The sequence below is a fragment of the Capsicum annuum genome, chromosome 1 (genome assembly GCF_002878395.1).
Source record: "Capsicum annuum cultivar UCD-10X-F1 chromosome 1, UCD10Xv1.1, whole genome shotgun sequence".
NCBI classification, from domain to species: domain Eukaryota; kingdom Viridiplantae; phylum Streptophyta; class Magnoliopsida; order Solanales; family Solanaceae; genus Capsicum; species Capsicum annuum.
This window is the reverse complement of record NC_061111.1, coordinates 193633148-193652049: the sequence shown is the minus strand read 5'-3', so window position 1 is coordinate 193652049 and position 18902 is coordinate 193633148. Positions and strand designations below refer to the sequence as shown.

Sequence of the window (18902 nt, the reverse complement as noted above, 5' to 3'; positions counted from 1 at the left end):
ATAAAATATTTTTCGAAAAATATTTTTCAGTCACTAACCAAATATGAAAAAATAAGTAGAAAATCAACTTATTTTTGAGGAAAACATTTTCCACAAAAATATTTTCCATCATACCAAACACACCCCAAGAATATAAAAACACTTCTTTTACTACCTAGTCAAACATAATGAAAGTTCAAAACTACCCTTGCTGCTGTATCCTTTTTACCTACTATGGAATTCCTCCCATGTCTTCTAGTCAGTAGTCCTAAAATAGTACTCCCTTTATTTAAAACAATGAATGACTTGCTTTCTATTTTAATCTATTTAAAAGAAATTAATTTTTTTTAATTTTAATTTTTCACATGATATATTTAAAATCATAAAATTAAAAAGAATTTTGATATATTTGGTATATCTTTAATTTAAGATTATAAGATTTAAAATTTTTTTATTTTCTCAAATTTAATGCTAAATTAAATTAGATTATTCTTTTTTAAACGGAGAAAATAACAATATATAATTCTAAACTGCCTCACAAAATAAAATTTGTTCAATAATCAGTATTAACTGGCATTCTAGAGGGTTGCCTGCCGACAAAAGTTCAACGTGTGCGATTTGCAAAATACACATAACCTCAACTCAACTCAGCTTTTGTCAATGTCAAAGTACCACTAGACCTAGAGAGACCTCACACCTTGGCCAATTTCAAATTTTGTGAATCCATAAAATCGCCCGCCCAAATACATCCACTAATCAGCTCCTCCATCTCCTAATTTCCATTTTTTTTAAAACTAAACTTTTGTCTCTCTCTTGTTCCGAGCTCTTTAAACCATACCATACCATACCCTAGGCAAACTAAGCAATCACTCTTCCATTTGAGATGGCAAACACCGATTCTACTGTAGCTGCTCCTGCTTCTTCTGCTTCCCCTCTTTCCGCGGTATATTTTTCATCTCTCTACTTTCATATGTCAAATTGGGTTGTTCTTCTTTTCTCAATTTTTACTGGATTACTTCTTTTGTTTGAAATTCTGATTGGATATTTTCTGATTTGCTGTCTGCTTTACCCTTATTGTTTGCCATTTGACCTAGCGGTCACGAGTTCAAGTTGTGAAAACAGTGAAATGTAGGGTAAGACTACGGTTATGGTTGATGTCCATTTTTTTTCCTTTCTTGTGGGACTTATTAGTTGAATTAGCATCAAAATGGAATCTTTTTCATTGGTTGCTTTTTTGTTTGAAATCTGAACTTGGTAATTACCTAATTGTTTTTTGTCTTGGTCTATTTGTTAGAGGAAAGAGAACGTGGTGCCGGCTAGCTCCAAAATTGCGGTAAATATTTCCTGTTCCATTAATGTGAAGGTTGGGATTTGGTTATTGATTTCAGTTGAATTTGGTAACTGAGGATTTCGGTTAATTTTGTTGATAGGAATTGACTGAATCAAGGCAAGAGCTGCTCAATAGAATTCAGAGCTTGAAAACAGTAAGCTCATGTTAACAACATCTCTAGAATCTATACTTATTTTGTTGCTGTTGATGATATTTTTCTATTTGGCTTTTTTGATATCCAGGATCTTCAAAGTTGGAGATATAAGTTAGATGGCCAAGTTAAGGTCTACCGCAATGTAAGTACATCCTTTTTTCATTTCCATTTGCTGTTAATGAATTTAACAGACTTTGTGTGAATTAAATCAACTTTACCATGCACATATGATTCATATTCAATAGTCTTGACAAATCACAAGGTCTGACTTTGAGTTGGTTGGCGCCAATAGTTCATTTGTTGCTTCATTTTCTCTAATGTATGTGAAGCATAACATGTATCTTCCTGGAATTATAAAAGTTGCTAGTTTGGTAAATGCAGAAGAAGGATGAAGTTGTCACTGAGAATCTTCCATTTGACATTTTAAACGAATTCTGGTTGGAAAGATAGTTTTAGAATTGAAAAAACTGATGGATTTCAGTCAGCTTTCGGAATGTGTGTTCATGGAGAGCTAAAACAACCAGTAGCTTTTTCCTGGAAATAATAGATGATTGGATTAGCAGATGTGTTTAGGAATATCAACGTGAGACAAGAAATTGATGAAAGGCAGGACGCACAGGCTAGGAAAAAGGTCAATATAACTGAAAGGACAAGGATATAAGGTATTCCCAGTCGGTGAAATTTTGCTTATGATCAACCCAAAATTTTACCCTGCCCCAAAACTGCCCCATCCCCATTTGCACAATACACCACAACAATAACATATCCAGTATATTCCCACAAGTGGAGTCTAGGGAGGGTAAGTATATGCAACCCATACTACTACCTCAAAGGTGAGATAGAGAGTCTATTTCCGATAAACCCCTAGCTCAAGAAAAAAACAGTTATCAGTTTTTGACATGCCGCACCAAGTAAGAAAATAATTATTGATATGACTATTTACCATACTATCCCTATTAATTGATGTTTAGAGTAATATGTCTTAAAAATGCCGCACCAAGTAAGAAAATAATTATTGATATGACTATTTACCATACTATCCCTATTAATTGATGTTTAGAGTAATATGTCTTAAAAATAGTTTGGAGAATGAACAATTAATGTTAAGGGTAAAATAGAAAAAATTCTTGTCTTTTCTTGATATGTCAAAATGACTAGTAAAAATAGAAATTTAATTAGAAAAATAGTGACAAGTAAAAATGAACAGAGGAGTAACAACATGAACAAGACTACCACAAAGGTGATACTAACGATCTATCCGAAACAACAAACATCACCAACACTCTAAAAGAAGACTAGCACTATGACTATTAGCACAAATAACAAAACAAAGCACTCCTACGTACTAGCAAAGACACACTCTTTCCTATTAACCTCTACCCTAATTCGCATCCCTCACTCCTTTCAATTTAGGGTCATGTCCTCGGTAAGCTGAAGCGGCTTCATATCATGTCTAATCACCTTCCCTCTAATATTTCTTCGGTCTACCTCTACCTCACCTGAATCCATCCATAGCCCACCTATCATGCCTCCACACTTGGACATCCGTGCACCTCATCAACACCTAAGCGGGGCACAAAAATCTGGTTGGCAGATGGAAGACGAATCCCCTCAAATAATATCTAATCTTAGTCTATTTGGCTTTTATAACTGGAAGCCTTGTACTTCCTTAATGTATCCAGCCACTTAGAAGTTTCTGTTTTTTCCCCTTATACCAGGAGCTGTCGGAGCTTAAGAAATCGCTGAATGTTGAAGTTGAGAAGCTTAGATCTGTGAGCAATGCTCTATTCAATATGTTTTCATGATGTTTCGAAATTCCGTCGAGTATTTTATAAACTAATCATTTTTGAACCAGGAATTTCAAGAGTTAAAAACAACTCTTCAGCAACAACAGGAAGATGTCACTACCAGCTTAAGAAAGTTAGGGGTGAGTTATCTAATGCTTTTTAACTCCTTTGAACTATGGATCTCATGATTTCCACCGTGTCCCATCATGATAGCATTATCGTTTTACTTTTTCTTCCATTTTATATGTCAGTGACCATCCATTGATTTTAACATATTAATTTGACTTATGTGTAATACTTGTAGAAGTGAAAGAGAAATATTAACGTAATGGTGGAAAACCTTAGCTTCATAGAGAAAACATTTCACTAAAGTTTAGAATATGAATGCTTGAAATTTTTTGGAAATTCCACTTGTTGGTAAAAAGGTGCCAAACTAGTTTCAAAGAGAGGTAGAGGTAGAACAAAGAAATATTGGGCAGAGGCAATCTTATCGAGGGCATGACTTTAGATAAGAGGTTATGGAGGACACGGATTGGGGTAGAAGGTTAGTAGGTAGTTGAGTATTGTCTCACTTTTCCTTACGTACTAGTTAGTCATAGTATTACTCTTGTAATTTGTTGTACTTCATATCATTGTTGTAGTTACTGTTTTTTTTTCAGATTGCTTGTTATGCTCTTTATAATATCCTGTCATTTCTCCACTTTTGTCATTTCTTTTTTAATATGCTTTGAACTGTTTTTCCTTGAGCCTTAAGCTGTATCGAAAACATCCTCTCTACCTCCCAAGGTAGGGGTGAGGTCTATGTACACTCTATCCTTCCCGGACTCCATTCGTGAGATTACATTGGGTATGTTGTGTTGGGTTCTATGTGTGTATGTGAATGGAAAATGGAGAAAAAATAGTGGAGGGAAAGAGAGACACTAAAATGGAAAGAGTACTCTTTTTGGAAAGCTTACTAAATTCTCCCACACTGGTGGGAGAAAGAAGCTTTAAGGTGTTTATATTGTGGAACACTTATTCCACATGGTAAGTGAGGCAAGAAACAAAGTGGTGCCTCGCGCTGTCGTCGTCGTCGCTCGCTCGGCTTTGGATTTGTCAAATGATCGACCGATGAAATCTATCTTTTTAGACGAATTTTATTTGAAACTTGTTTTACAAGTGAAATTTTAATCCAAAAATTTGATAAAATTGTTTTTCTCCATGTGCCGGCGCATTTTGGATGCCATGCTAACGCATACGCAGTGCATCTCGAAGGGATGCGACCCTTTGAGGTAAAAGGCACACTGTTTCGTGCTGTTGGGCGATCTGTGCGCGCACTTTGATAACTTGCGGGCGCAGGTGCAGTGCAGTTGCTCACTGGAATTCGGACAGTGTCACTTGTGGCCGCAGATCAGGCGCAGGTCCAGCACAGACTGGGCGCAGGTGACGTGACTGTACTGAATAAGTGCCTTTTTGCTGAACCAATGCATCCTTTTTGAAAGGACACTTAAAGGCTATAAATACCTAACGTATTCCTCAAGTATTAAGATAATTTTTGACAACAAAAATACTCTATATATCTTCAAAAACTCGTTGTGATCATTAGTTGTTGAGTGAGTTCGACGAATCTAATTATTTGAGGTACCGCTATAGTTGGATTGAAGGCCATTTTATCCTGGGAGAATGGTTCCATAACCTCGGGTACAGTGAGGGGAATTAATCCTTAAGGACACTCCGTGAAGTTGGGGGACTTGGCCTTAAAAATTTTGTTTCATCTTATTTCTGAAAAATAACATACTTCTTGGATAGATTATTTTTAATCTTGTGTTGAAGGTGTTATAGAACTTCATAGGTGTTCTTATTTTGAGACTTGAACTTGTGTTGAAGTTGTTGTGCCCATATACAGATTCTTGTACCCGAAAACATTGAAAATAACAATCTTACGGAATAATATTTTTGGATTTCAGAATTTGTATTGCTTGTTTTCTGGAGATTAAAGCTTTAAGCTTTCTCCTCCGTTTGAACTTAACTAGTGATTTGAAGATATAAAATCTCCACCACAAGTTAAAGATCACTCGGTTGACGATTGAAAGTCATAAAAACTTCATTGTTAAACTAGAAACAAGAGGTGTTTAAAGTTGCTGCAACTTTTTAATAAGTATTTCGATATACTAAATGTACTGTCTTGTTGTGACAAGAAAATGACTAACGAAAGTCAAGTGCAAGATGCTGCAACGACTGTGGGGGAAACTAGTATTGCCATAACAAGTCGCACGAATGCTTCGCCGGCAATGGCACCAGCGGAGAAACCCGAAAAGTTCGCGGGTATTGACTTCAAGAGATGGCAGCAGAAAATGTTCTTCTACCTTACAACTCTATCTTCAAAGGTTCACATTTGAGGAAGCTCCGGAGGTGTCCGAGGGAACCTCTGAACAAGAGCGATTTGTGATTGTGGAGGCTTGGAGACACTTAGATTTCCTTTGTAGGAACTACATCTTGAGTGATCTCCAAGATGATCTCTATAATATGTAGAGTGGAACAAAGACAACAAAAGAGTTATGGGGAGCACTGGAACAGAAGTATAAGACCGAGGATGTAGGAACTAAAAAGTTCTTCGTTGCAAGATTCTTGAAATATAAAATGATAGACAGTAAGTCGGTTGTCTCCCAAGCACAGGAACTGCAAATAGTCATCCATGATCTCCTAGCGGAAGGTATGATTTTGACAAATACCTTTGCTGAACAATTTGAAAATGTTCTTGATATTCACATAACCTTTATTGTAGGTTTGATCGTGAATGAAACGTTTCAAGTAGCAACAATAATAGAGAAGCTACCACCTATGTGGAAAGACTTCAAAAACTATTTGAAACATAAACGTAAGGAGATGTCTGTCGAAGATCTAATCGTCAGATTGCGCATTGAAGAAGACAATAAGGCTGCAGAAAGAAGGTCAAGAGGAAATTCTACAACGAATGGAGCAAATATTGTTGAAGATGACCACAACTCCAAAAAGTGCAAGAAAGCAGGACACGAAAGCAGTCAACCCAAGAATAAATTCAAGAGAAAGTGCTTTAACTGTGGCAAGATTGGCCACAAGTCCACGGATTGTCGTGCCCCAAAGAAAGGGAAGAAGAAGGACCAAGCAAATGTTGCTGAGTCCAAGAAAAATGTCGACGACCTGAGTGTTATGTTGTCCGAATGCAACATGGTGGGAATTCCTCGCGAATGGTGGATGGATTATGGTGCTACCCGTCATGTTTGTGCTAATAAGGAGTTATTTGTTGCTTTTGCTCTGGCTCAAGAGGAAGAAAAGATCTATTTGGCAAACTCCGCTACTGCAAAAGTAAAAAGAACAGGGAAAATGTGTTTGAAAATAACTTCAGGCAAAGTGTTGACATTCAACAATGTCCTGTATGTTCCGGAGTTAAGAAAGAACTTGATTTCTGTATCACTTCTAGACAAAAACGGATTCAAATGTGCATTTGTTTCCAGAAAAATTGTACTTAGTAAAGGTGAAGTGTATGTAGGAAAAGACTACCTCAATGTGGGCCTATTCAAAATGAATGTAATGAATGTTGAAATCAATAAAAGTTCAGTTTCTTCTTTTACTTGCTTGAGTCTTATGATTTATGACATGAACGATTAGGCCATGTTAATTACAAAATGTTGTGTAAACAGATTAACTTATAAGTTTTGCCAAACTTTGAGTGCAATAAATCAAAGTGTCAATTATGTGTGGAATCAAAGTATGCTAAGCATCTGTATAAGTTCGTTGAAAGGAATTCCAATTCCTTAGACTTAATCCACACTGATATTTGTGATATGAAGTCAACACATCTCGAGGTGGGAAAAAGTATTTTATAACTTTTATTGACGATTGCACTAGATACTGTTATGTCTATATGCTAAATAGTAAGGATGAAGCAATAGATGCGTTTAGGCAAATATAAAACTAAAGTTGAAAATTAGTTAGAGAAAAAGATCAAAACAATAAGAAGTGATAGAGCCGGAGAATATGAATCTCCTTTTGCGCAAATATTTGTAGAGAATGGAATTGTCCATCAAACTACAACTTCGTATTCACCTCAATCTAATGAAATTACGGAAAGGAAAAAACAAACTTTGAAGGAAATGATGAATGTGTTATAAGTTCAGGTTTACCGCAAAACATGTGGGGGGAAGCTATCCTTACGGCTAACCGAATACTCAATAGAGTGCCCCATAGTAAGACACAATCAATTCCATATGAAAAATGGAAAGGAAGAAAATCCAACTTGAAATATTTCAAAGTGTGGGGGTGTCTAGCGAAGGTCCAAGTTCCTATGCCTAAAAGAGTAAAGATAAGACCTAAGACGGTGGAATGCATGTTGATAGGATATGCTAAAAATAGTAAAGCATGTCGGTTTTTGGTTCATAAGTCTGAGCATCTGGATATCAATGAAAATAAGGTTATTGAATCAGATAATGTTGAATTCTTTGAACACATTTATCCGTATAAAACTAGGCATGAACAGTCTAGTGGAGGGTCTAAATGACCTCGACATGAACCAAGTGAGGATGTACATAATGATGAGAATTCGAAAAGAACGTTAACTTCGTTTGGATCGGACTTTGTAACATTTCTCTTAGAAAATGAGCCTCAAACATTTAAAGAAGCGATGGTGTTTTCGGACTCATCCTTTTGGCGAGATGCGGTCGATAGTGAGATTGATTCAATCTTAAGCAACCATACGTGGGAGTTGGTTGATCTTCCTCTATGAAATAAACCTTTAGGTTCTAAATGGATCTTAAAAGGAAAATGAAAGCTGATTGTACTATTGATAAGTACAAGGCAAGACTTGCTGTAAAGGCTTTAAACAAAAGGAAGAATTGGAGGAAGAAATTAGATGTGGTCTTGAAATCCATCAATTGGATGTGAAAACAGCATTCCTAAACGGAGAATTGGAGGAAGAAATCTACATGGAACAGCCTGAGGGTTTTGTGGTTCCAGGAAAGGAAAATAAGGTGTGTAAACTTGTCAAGTCACTTTATGGACTAAAACAAGCACCTAAACAGTGTCATGCGAAGTTTGACCAAACCATGTTGGCAAACGGGTTCAAGATAAATGAATGTGATAAATGTGTTTACATTAAAAACACTCCAAATCACCATGTCATTGTTTGTTTATATGTGGATGATATGTTGATCATCAGTAGAGACATTTCTGACATAAATACAACGAAATGAATGCTCGAGAGCAAGTTCGATATGAAAGACCTTGGAGTTGCGGATGTGATCTTAGGAATAAGAATCCATAGAACTCCACAAGGGTTGGCATTGTCACAGTCTCATTACATCGAAAAGGTACTTGACAAATTCAAGTATATGGAATTTGGTATTGCCAAGACTCCATTGGATGTGAGCTTTGCAATTCGAAAGAATGAAGATGAAAGTGACTCACAATTGGAGTACGCAAGAGTATTGGGATGTTTAATGTATATAATGAACTGTACACGACCAGACATAACATGCGTTATTACTAAGGTGAGTCAATACACGAGTAATCCTAATTAAATTCATTGGATGACAATGCAAAAAGTTTTGGGGTATCTTAAATACACTCAAGACTATGCTTTGTATTATAATAAATATCCCGCGGTACTTGAAGGATATAGTGATACAAATTGGATCACCAGATCGAACGAAGTAAAAGCCACAAGTGGATATGTATTTACTATCCGTGGAGGAGCGGTATCTTGAAAATCATCCAAACATACTTGTATTGCTCGCTCTACAATGGAATCTGAATTTATCGCATTAGATAAAACCGATGAAGAAACAGGATTGCTCTGAAATTTCTTGGAAGATATTCCTTATTGGCCCAAACCAGTGACACCAGTATGTATACACTGTGATAGCCAAGCGGTAATAGGAAGGGCAGAGAGCATGATGTACAACGGTAAATCTCGTCACATAAGATGGAGGTATAATACCGTTAGAAAACTCTCTAGTGGAATTATCGTTGTTGACTATGTAAAGTCAAAGGATAATATGTCGGATCCACTTACAAAAGGCCTATCTAGAGAAGGGAGTTGAGAGGACATCCAAGGGAATGAGTTTGAGGCCTAGGGCAAGTCAGTATGGCGGTAACTCTACTTAGCAGACTAGAGATCCCTAGAGCTAGGTTCAAAGAGATCAAACAAAGTTGTCAGTTCAACATTGTCATTATACCCAACCAATTCTTATGATGTAGGCAATGTTTAGCAAACAAGGATAAGACTTGTGGTGTGAAGTCTTTTAGTGATTATCTAAATTTGGCAGATTTGATCAAATAGTTTAATCTACAGGGTTGAATGTTTAGAAATCACTTATGTAAGGGCGAAGTGGAAGCCGCTTCAAGGAGAATGTTAGTAAAGGCCTATTCTCTAAGCTCTCATGAAATCGGGACGTGTTCATGGCTGAAAAGAACAAAACCGTGAGAACCATAAACGGTAAAAGGCTGGTTGTGTGACATGTATTGTCTAGGTGTACATTAAAGCTCGACGGTTCACAGATATCAAATCTACCGATTGACTGAGTGCATCCGATGCATGTTCACTACGAAAAGTTCAAAAGGAAACCCACTTATCCAGATGCAATCAGTCTTTGTTAAATAATCACATGCTTGTCTGTATCTTTCTTGATAAGATAGCCATTCCCCATTCATGTGGTGGATTGTTGGGTTCTATGTGTGTATGTGAATGGAAAATGGAGGAAAATAGTGGAGGGAAAGAGAGATTAAAATGAAAAGTGTACTCTTTTTGGAAAGCTTACTAAATTCTCCAATATTGGTGGGTGAAAGAAGCTTTAAAGTGTTTATATTATGGAACACTTACTCCACATGGTAAGTGAGGCAAGAAACAAGGTGGTGCCTCACGCCGCCGCCGTTGCTCGCTCGCTCGCTCGGCTTTGGATTTGGATTTGGATTTAGATTTGTCAAATGATCGATCGATGAGATCTATTTTTTTAGATGAATTTTATTTGAAACTTGTTTTATAAGTGAAATTTTAATTCAACAATCTGATAGAATTGTTTTTTTCCATGTACGGGCGCATTTTGGATGCCATGCTAACGCATACCAACGCATCTCGAAGGGATGCGACCCTTCGAGGTAAAAGGCACACTGTTTCGCGTTGATGGGCGATTTGCGCGCGTACTTCGATAACCTGCGGGCGCAGGTGCTCATTGAAATTCGGACAGTGTCACCTGCGGCCACAAATCAGACGCAGGTCCAGCACAGACTGGGTGCAGGTGACGTGACTACTGAATAGGTGCCTTTTTGCTGAACCATTGCTTCCTTTTTGAAAGAACACTTAAAGGCTATAAATACCTGATGTATTCCTCTGGTATTAAGATAATTTTTGACAGCAAAAACACTCTATATAGCTTCAAAAACTCGTGATCATTAGCTGTTGAGTGAGTTCGACAAATCCAATTGTTTGAGGCACCACTATAGTTGGATTATAGACCATTTTATCCTCGGAGAAAGATTCCATAACTTCGGGTACAGTGAGGGGAATTAATCCTTAAGGACACTCCGTGAAGTCGGGGGACTTGGCTTTAAAAATTCTGTTTCATCTTATTTCTGAAAAATAACACAATTCTTGGATAGATTATTTTTAATCTTGTGTTAAAGGTGTTATAGAACTTTATAGGTGTTCTTGTTTTGAGACTTGAACTTGTGTTGAAGTTGTTGAACCCATATACAGATTCTTGTATCCGAAAACATTGAAAATAACATGTTGTAGCAAAAAGGTGTCATTCATTTGGAATGACATAAAATGGAATGAGTGGCATATAAAATTGGATGGAGAGCTGTTAGTTTACTTTAAATTGCAAAGGAGTTCTGATTTTTGTTTGTGGAACTACCTAAAGCTTCAGGATGCCTCAGAAGAAACAAAAGAGTCAGAAGATGCCGAGATTGATATCAATGAAGAGAATGCCAAGGATTTGACCGAAGATGCCAAGCCTGATAACAGTGAAGAGGATGATCAAGATTTGCCAAAGGACAGCGGTAAAGACACCAAGGAATAGGAATAGACTGAATTATGCACATCCTCTCCCGACATTTCATCTCCTCTGGTGAGATATGGTTGGACATTTTGTGCTAGGTTAAGTGTTCTCTTATTCTCATAGATGATGAGACCATGTCTTCCATTGAAGTAGCTTTGGTGAATGATTCCTTTTCTTTCAGCTGTTAGATCAAGGATTTTACTTGTACTGCTATTGACACTCATGAGGGGTAATCTCATGGATCATTTGATTTATTGCACGAGTCACTAAATTATTTTTAGTAATTTAGAAGTTTCCAAGTATCCTAGAAAGTCGGTAAATAAGTGACCATAGTTTAGGTTAGATTCTTGAGAAATATCACAAGTTAGATGTTTGAATTGGAACTTAGACTATTTACTCCAAGATGCAAAATCTAGACTATATAACGACATGCTTGAGCGGTAAACACCTTCAAAATCATTATGATTCTATGTGGGGTTGGAGGTTTAAAGTTGGACTCCATGTGCTAGGGTGGGATGTCGCCGTTTATGCACCAGTCAGAATTCGTTTATCAATAAACTCGTTATTGTTCTCAACATAAATTACAGGCCGGCGTTTCTTTTATTTTAGTCATCAATAGAAGGGCTATACAATTTAAGAGTCAATATTACAAAAACTACCACTAGTTTTTACTTTTCAAAATCTACCAAAAATAAAGAAAAAATTAAAAAAAACAGTTATAATAGCATAATTTAAGAAGACAATTTAATAATTAATATTTTATCTTATAAATTCTCCTACTTTTATGTGATTTGCTCTAGAATTAATATACGCACACCGAACCAACAAGCGGGACTTGTCTGCTATAGTGTTCCTTTTTATTCAACAGTTTCTTCTTCTTCTTCTTCTTTCCCCTCTGTTGGGTTTATTTTTGTTTTTCTCTTTTTAATTTTTTTCTTATTATTAATTATTTATCTTTTCTTTATTTTATTTTTTTTGGTTTTCTCCATATATATATATCTATGTATCTATAATCTATATCTATATTAAAAGTATGAAGTCTTTTAGAAAAGTGATTTAAATTTTTTATCTTTCATTAAAAGATTCTCCTTTAGACAAAATTACCTTTTCACTATTTTTTAATTTATTATTTAATTTTTTTATTATATTAACTAGACTTCCTAAAATATATGAGACTCCTAAAATCTATAATGTGAAAATTAATTAATATTTTTCTTTCTACTATACTTCCTAAAATATATTGGACTCCTAAATATATGATAGCAAAATTAATTTTTTTTTTTTTACTATCCAATTAAAAAATACTCCTAAAATACGAATTTATTAACGAAATTCGTCCCTTTTTTGATATGTAAATTTTACAAGCAACCCTTTTTGATAAGTAAAAGGAGACTTTCATAAATACAAAAGAAAAAATTTGTATATTTAACACTTAATAATTATGACTCGTACTCCACATTATTTTTCCTAAAATAAAACGATTTAAGTAAAAATTCCCAAAAGAGGCAAGAAAGGCACGTAAACATATTGGTTTAGGAAAGGTCACAAAGAAAAATATTTATACGTAAACATATTGGGTTTAGGAAAAGTATCAAAGAAAAATATTATAAATAGGAGAAAATATACATTGTTGTTGTTGTTCTTCTCGTGCATGAATCATGATAATGAAGGCTCCTTTGTTTGTTGATATGGTTGACAATGATACAACATCAAGGTCAAGTTGTGCAGAAGAAGAATGTATTGCATGGAAGAGACAACTTCGTTTTCTTTTAATTTAGAGAGGTTAGATGAATATGAGCTGGCTTTAAAATTTTTTTTTTAGGTAAATATTATGTTTAATTGTATTAACGTAATATCTTTATTAGTTTGTTATTTTGTGGTAATTTATAATTCATAGATGAATCTCGATCGGCTTTGAAAAATTTTTGTGTGTAAAATTTAAGTTTAATTGTATTGTTTTGATATCACTTTTATCGTGTTATTTTATTGCAGTTTACAAGTGATAGATAAATATTGATTGACTTTGAGTATTCTTTTTACGTAAAGGTTAGGTTTAGTTGTATTATTTTAATATCTCTATTATTGTATTATTTTATTATTGTTTACAGGTGGTAGATGAGTGTCGGACGACTTTGAGAATTTTTTTGTGTGTAGAATTTAGATTTAATTGTATTATTTTGATGTCATTATCATTGTATTATTTTGTTGCAATTTACAGATGGTAGATGAATGTCAGTGACTTTTAAAAATATTTTTGGTAAAGATTAGGTTTAATAAATAAATTCCCTATCTTTACATACTTAAAAGATATTAAATTTAATTATTATATTCATTTTTATTATTTAAACAAATATCCTATTTAATGTAATGTTTGAACTCATTAAAGTGAGGTACACGCGCAAAGCACGTATGCCTAAACTAGTATCTCTCTCTATATAGTTATCCATATGTAAAGATTGAACTTTTAGGGTTATTTTTTTTTAGGAAAGATCTAGGAAAAACATATAGTTACATCAATTTCTATATATTTTAGACACTATAAAATTATTAATATACCAATTTTTATATATTTTCGACACCATAAAATTGTTATTATTGACACACCAATTTTTATATATTTTAGACACCATAAAATTATTAATATACAAATTTTTATATATTTCAGACACCATAAAATTATTATTGTTAATACATCAATTTTTAACTATTTCAGACATCATAAAATTATTGATACACCAATCTCTATATAGTTCAGACATAATAAAATTATTGATATGTCAATTTTTATACAATTCATGCATCATAAAATCATTGATATTCTTCTCCAACGATTTCACCGAAAATTTTTCAAAACTCATCAAAACTACCCAAAGATTCAATCTAGTCAGCCTCTTCACCATAAAAGTAGAAGAACAATCAATAGCAACAAATATTGGGGAAAAACCCGAAACCTCCATTGAAAATCATATTCGCCGCCACTGTCACCATACCCGCTTCCTCCACCGTATCCATCACCATACCCACTGTCACCACCTCATAAAAACATGGTATGCTAAGGCTATAAAAAATGATGTGCGGAAAAGTAAAAGCATAAACACCTCATGGGAATATGATATGATAAAGATATAGAAACTGATGTTCGAGAAGGTAAAGGCGTAATCACCTCATTGAACCATGGTATGAACTATATGTAAGAACTGACGTCGGGAAAGATAAAGGCTTAATTAATCACCTCGTGAAAGCACATGCCATCTAAGAGTATATTCAATATTTTTACTGCATTGTAATGTCGATCGTAAAAGTTGAAATTTCGAAACAATGGCTTTTTATTTCAGTTTAGTAAATTTCAAAAGTATGTATATATATATATATATAACTATGCAATTGTTTGATGAATTTTTATTTTTCTCACTTGTTTTTAGCAGTCATGGAAGGTTAAAGGTAAGATTTTTTAATTGAGAGAGAGAGGAGAGAAAAAAGGAAGAGGAGTAGGAATTTTTGAATTAGATTTTTTACAGAAAAAAAAAAAAACTGAATAATTGATAGATTTTATAAATAAAAATTATATTTTATACATAAAAAATAATATTGGTAGATTTTATAATATTTACTCTAAGTGTATATTTATGTGATTTTTCCATAGAAACAATGACCTAACTGAGGACTTCAACGCCAATCTCCAAAACTGCTACAAACAAAAATGAGAATCACTGCTAGTCCTATAGAATCGGGACGAGCTTGAGGTTACCTATTCATAAACCAATTGAACCAGATAATAAATGTCCTTTTAATTGTGGCAAGACAATGGACCGATTTATTCAAGAACATGTGAAAATTAAGGTAATTGATGAGAATTTGTCAATTACAATTTAATGTTTCAATTTCGAGTATGTTATTAAGTTCATGTTCATCCTAAATATGTCTTCTACTTCTACTCTCCATCTACTCCATCCAAAAAGATTAAAAGAAGGTTGGTGTAGATATGATATAAGAATTCATGAACTCTGTTGAAATTGTCAAATACACATCTAAACAACATGAGAATTCTATTTCCATTCAGTTCAAAGTTCATTATAAAAAAAATAACCTAAAATACCTTGAATTATTTAAAATAGGTCATATTTACTAAAACTTACATTTTGAATTAAAAATACCTTACCATTTTATTTTAGGTTCAAAAATACCCCCAATTATCAAATGGACCAAAATTGGCATTAGGATAATGCATATTTGGTAAAACATCCTTCTATTGTCGGTCCCAACATTACAACCCGTGAAGTCTGCAGTGGAAGAATTTAGTTTGAAATAATGACAATCTTTTACAATCACGGGCTTCTAGGTCGTGGTTCTCCTCATTCTACCCTACGTACGTTTTTCGTCTTTATCTCACTGTGTTTAATTCACTGTTTTGTGCAAAAGAAACTTATATGAAAACACTAGAATAAACGTCAGCCTCAGTAAGTTGGGAAATCCCAAGTTTGTTTAAATGAGAGTAATGTATATAATTAAAGGAAAAATATTTTACGAAGTTAACATAACTATCTATAGATGCTTGTGAATACATAATAACAAACAATAACATATTTAAGGATCGTTTGGTAGAGTGTATTGAAAAGTTAATGCATGTATTAGTTTAATGAATATTATTAATACCTTGTTTAGTATATTTTTTTGCCCAATGTATTGAGACGTGTATTACTAATACCTCAAAATTCATGGTATTAGCAATGCAGTGGATCCAATGCATACATTAACATGATTAAAGACGCTATTATCCCTAAAAAAAAATTCACATCCTTTCCAACATATATATGGTGGGTATTTTATTTTTTTTAGAAATTATGTAATTCATGTTATTTTTAATACATTAAACCAAACATTGCATAAGAAAAATATAAGTATAACAAATGCAAATATAGCTAATACAAGCATTATAATATACCATATTTTGTATTATTATTATACACTCTACCAAACGACCCCTTAATGTAATCCAACAATTGAAATCTAGGGATGATAGAATGTGTACAAGCCTTCTCCCTACCTTGTAATAATAAAGAGACTATTTTAAAAGATGTTCCGCTTAAATAAAACATTCCAAACATTTTGATGAAGGGAATATAGAAATGAGAGCTATAACAATGAAATAATACGAAATGATAGCAGTACACAACATACAAAAGGAAGAACATTAACAATAATGAAATAATGTGATAATTGTAGCACAAAAATAAATAGGCAATAACTAAAATCAATTGAAGAACAAGAAATTACGAGAATAATGCTAATACTACCGGTAAAAAAGAAGGTCCAAGTGCGACCACAAGTATATCTCGCAGGAAATAGAGAGAACGGTAAACTATCAACTAACCTTCTCTCATAATCTTCAACCTCAATCCTCCTACCTAAGGTCATGTCATCAGTGAGCTCAATATGTGTCACACTACAAGAAAACTGCTTATTACCTGGAAATTTTCATAAGGATAATGTGGTAAAATCCCCAAGTAATTTAATTACCTGCGGATTTTCTTGCCAATTAGAATCCAAAGGAAATACCTTCGTAGGTAATTATTACCTGCGGATTTATAAAATCCCTAGGTAATTTAGCTGCGAAAATAAATTCGCAGGTAAGTTATTTGCGATTAACTATCAAAATTTTGCATAAATTATTTGGTAAAATTTCATAAAAAAGGATTTTACCTGCGGATTTCCACGAAAAAAATCATAAATTATTCCCCACGAAAATTTTCAAGTAAATCCCTAGAAAATTTAGCTGCGAAAATAAATCCCCAGGTACATTATTTGCGAATTTATTTGCGATTAACTATCAAAATTTTGCATGAATTATTTGGTAAAATTTCATAAAAAAGGGATTTTACCTGCGAATTTCCACGAAAAAAATCACAAATTATTCCCCACGAAGATTGCCAAGTAAATTTCTAGATAATTTAGCTACGGAAATAAATCTGCAGGTACGTTATTTGCGAATTTATTTGTGATTAATTAGTAAAATTTTGTATTAATTATTTGAGAAAATTTCATTAAAAAAGAATTTTACCTACGAATTTTCACGAAAATAATTTACACATAAATTACTAGAAACATTTCACAATTAATCAAAAATCTATTTAAAACCTTCAATAATTCTCAAAAACATCATTCAAAACAACTTTAATGTAAACCATTACAGCTAAGAAAAAACATAATTCAAAAAGTGTAATTCTTTTCTCATCCTCTTATTTTTCTTTCACTCATCCTGCAACTGAGCATACAAATCAACATTTGAAGCATCAACCTGAGACTTAATCATCTCATCAATTTCTATTGGCAAAGTTGATGTTGAACTGTTAGTTGCCTTTACACTTCGATCCAAGGAGCCAAGACCTTTGACTCTTTCTTTTTTGTTCTCACCGACAGATTGCACACAGATATCCATTTCACTTAACTGAGCCGGCTGATTAGTTGAATTAGTTTCTCCATCCGTATCTAATGCACTTTGAACAGCTAATATTTCTTGTTTCTTTCTTTCAAACTCATTCTGCATAAGAATATGTTAAGTCAGACCATAAAAAGTGGTAAGAAATATATTATTAGCATAGTACATATACCAAATCTCCAAAAAGGAACTACAGACACTTTTAGAAGAAAGTCGGTATAGTGAAGATAGTGGTGGGAAAGGTAGTATAAGATGTGTTTTTTTCTTGCACGTAAGCAGGTTAAGCTTGCAATGACATTAGCACAACTAAATTTCTACCGTGTATAAGTTGAAATGTAGATAGATGGGAAGTCCTATAAGTCGTCTTGTTATCAGTAAACTATCGTGAACTACTACACATTATTTTAGGTTTATGGGTTAAATACTTGAAATTTTCACAACTGTTTTTTTTTTAATAAATCATGATTGGGTCTACTTTAGATACAAAGCTTATCATAATTTAGAAATATCAAGAATTCATCTTCTTACTGCAAGAGACAAAGGAGAAAAAATGTCACTTAAAAAATTTATCAGGAGGAAATTAGTGGTATACCTGATGGAGAATGACCACTAGCATAAATATGTCCGAATCAAATAAACTCTGGAAAATCCATATACGAAGTCAAGGATTTTTATCAACGATTTGTGAAACATTTAGAAGCTTTACAATAGCTCAAATAGCTCTTCACATCGGTACATTGAGTTAGGGAAAAATGAAAAAGATGACAATGCAATCTAGAACAATTCAGAGGATGGACATTTCACCAACAATACTGCTAGTCATGTGTTTGATGCAAAATTTATGTCTAGTTGAGGAGATAATGAATGGTCATATGCCAAACTCATGTCTAGTAAAGCCATATTTGATAATGTGAAAGTAGTGAACTGCTTTTTACAAACATAGTACTTTACATATTTTTGATTCACATAACAACTAAGAATTATTAATCACCAGATGAGCTTAAGCGAGTTGTTGTCTTAGATTTTTCGAATCTAATGTTGGGGCATTTACAGTATTGATGACTCTAGATGTCAAGAAAGCGGCCACCTAGATGAGACATAATATTGTTCATAAGTTTTATTTATGGATTTTAATACCTTTACAACTGAATTCTAATTTGTAAATTCAACGTAAGTTCTACCTGGAATAGAGAAAAAGGGTATC

General features: G+C 33.7%; 1 protein-coding gene across 8 annotated transcripts; it reads left to right on the top strand.

The window, feature by feature from the left end:
• Nucleotides 1–513: 513 nt before the first annotated feature.
• Nucleotides 514–11546, top strand: LOC107843026 (CAP-Gly domain-containing linker protein 1). Of its 8 annotated transcripts, none has more exons than XM_047408491.1 (8): nucleotides 527–922; nucleotides 1074–1112; nucleotides 1274–1312; nucleotides 1410–1463; nucleotides 1552–1605; nucleotides 3182–3235; nucleotides 3319–3390; nucleotides 11131–11546. In XM_047408491.1, exons 1-8 carry the CDS (start codon nucleotides 863–865, stop codon nucleotides 11281–11283), a joined length of 525 nt encoding a protein of 174 aa, XP_047264447.1. In that variant the 5' UTR covers nucleotides 527–862; the 3' UTR covers nucleotides 11284–11546. The 8 variants fall into 8 exon arrangements, with proteins under 8 accessions (XP_016542640.1, XP_047264458.1, XP_047264447.1 ...); XM_047408486.1 differs by having other exon boundaries at nucleotides 532–922; nucleotides 11125–11546; XM_016687154.2 differs by lacking the exon at nucleotides 1074–1112 and having other exon boundaries at nucleotides 514–922; nucleotides 11125–11546.
• Nucleotides 11547–18902: the final 7356 nt, after the last annotated feature.

Excerpts from the sequence above, each read along its gene's own strand:
- LOC107843026 (XM_047408486.1), top strand. The coding sequence starts at position 863 with ATGGCAAACACCGATTCTACTGTAGCTGCTCCTGCTTCTTCTGCTTCC. Across the intron at positions 923-1,073 it reads CTGCTTCCCCTCTTTCCGCG|CGGTCACGAGTTCAAGTTGT; the intron begins GTATATTTTTCA and ends CATTTGACCTAG. Across the intron at positions 3,236-3,318 it reads AAGTTGAGAAGCTTAGATCT|GAATTTCAAGAGTTAAAAAC; the intron begins GTGAGCAATGCT and ends TTTTTGAACCAG.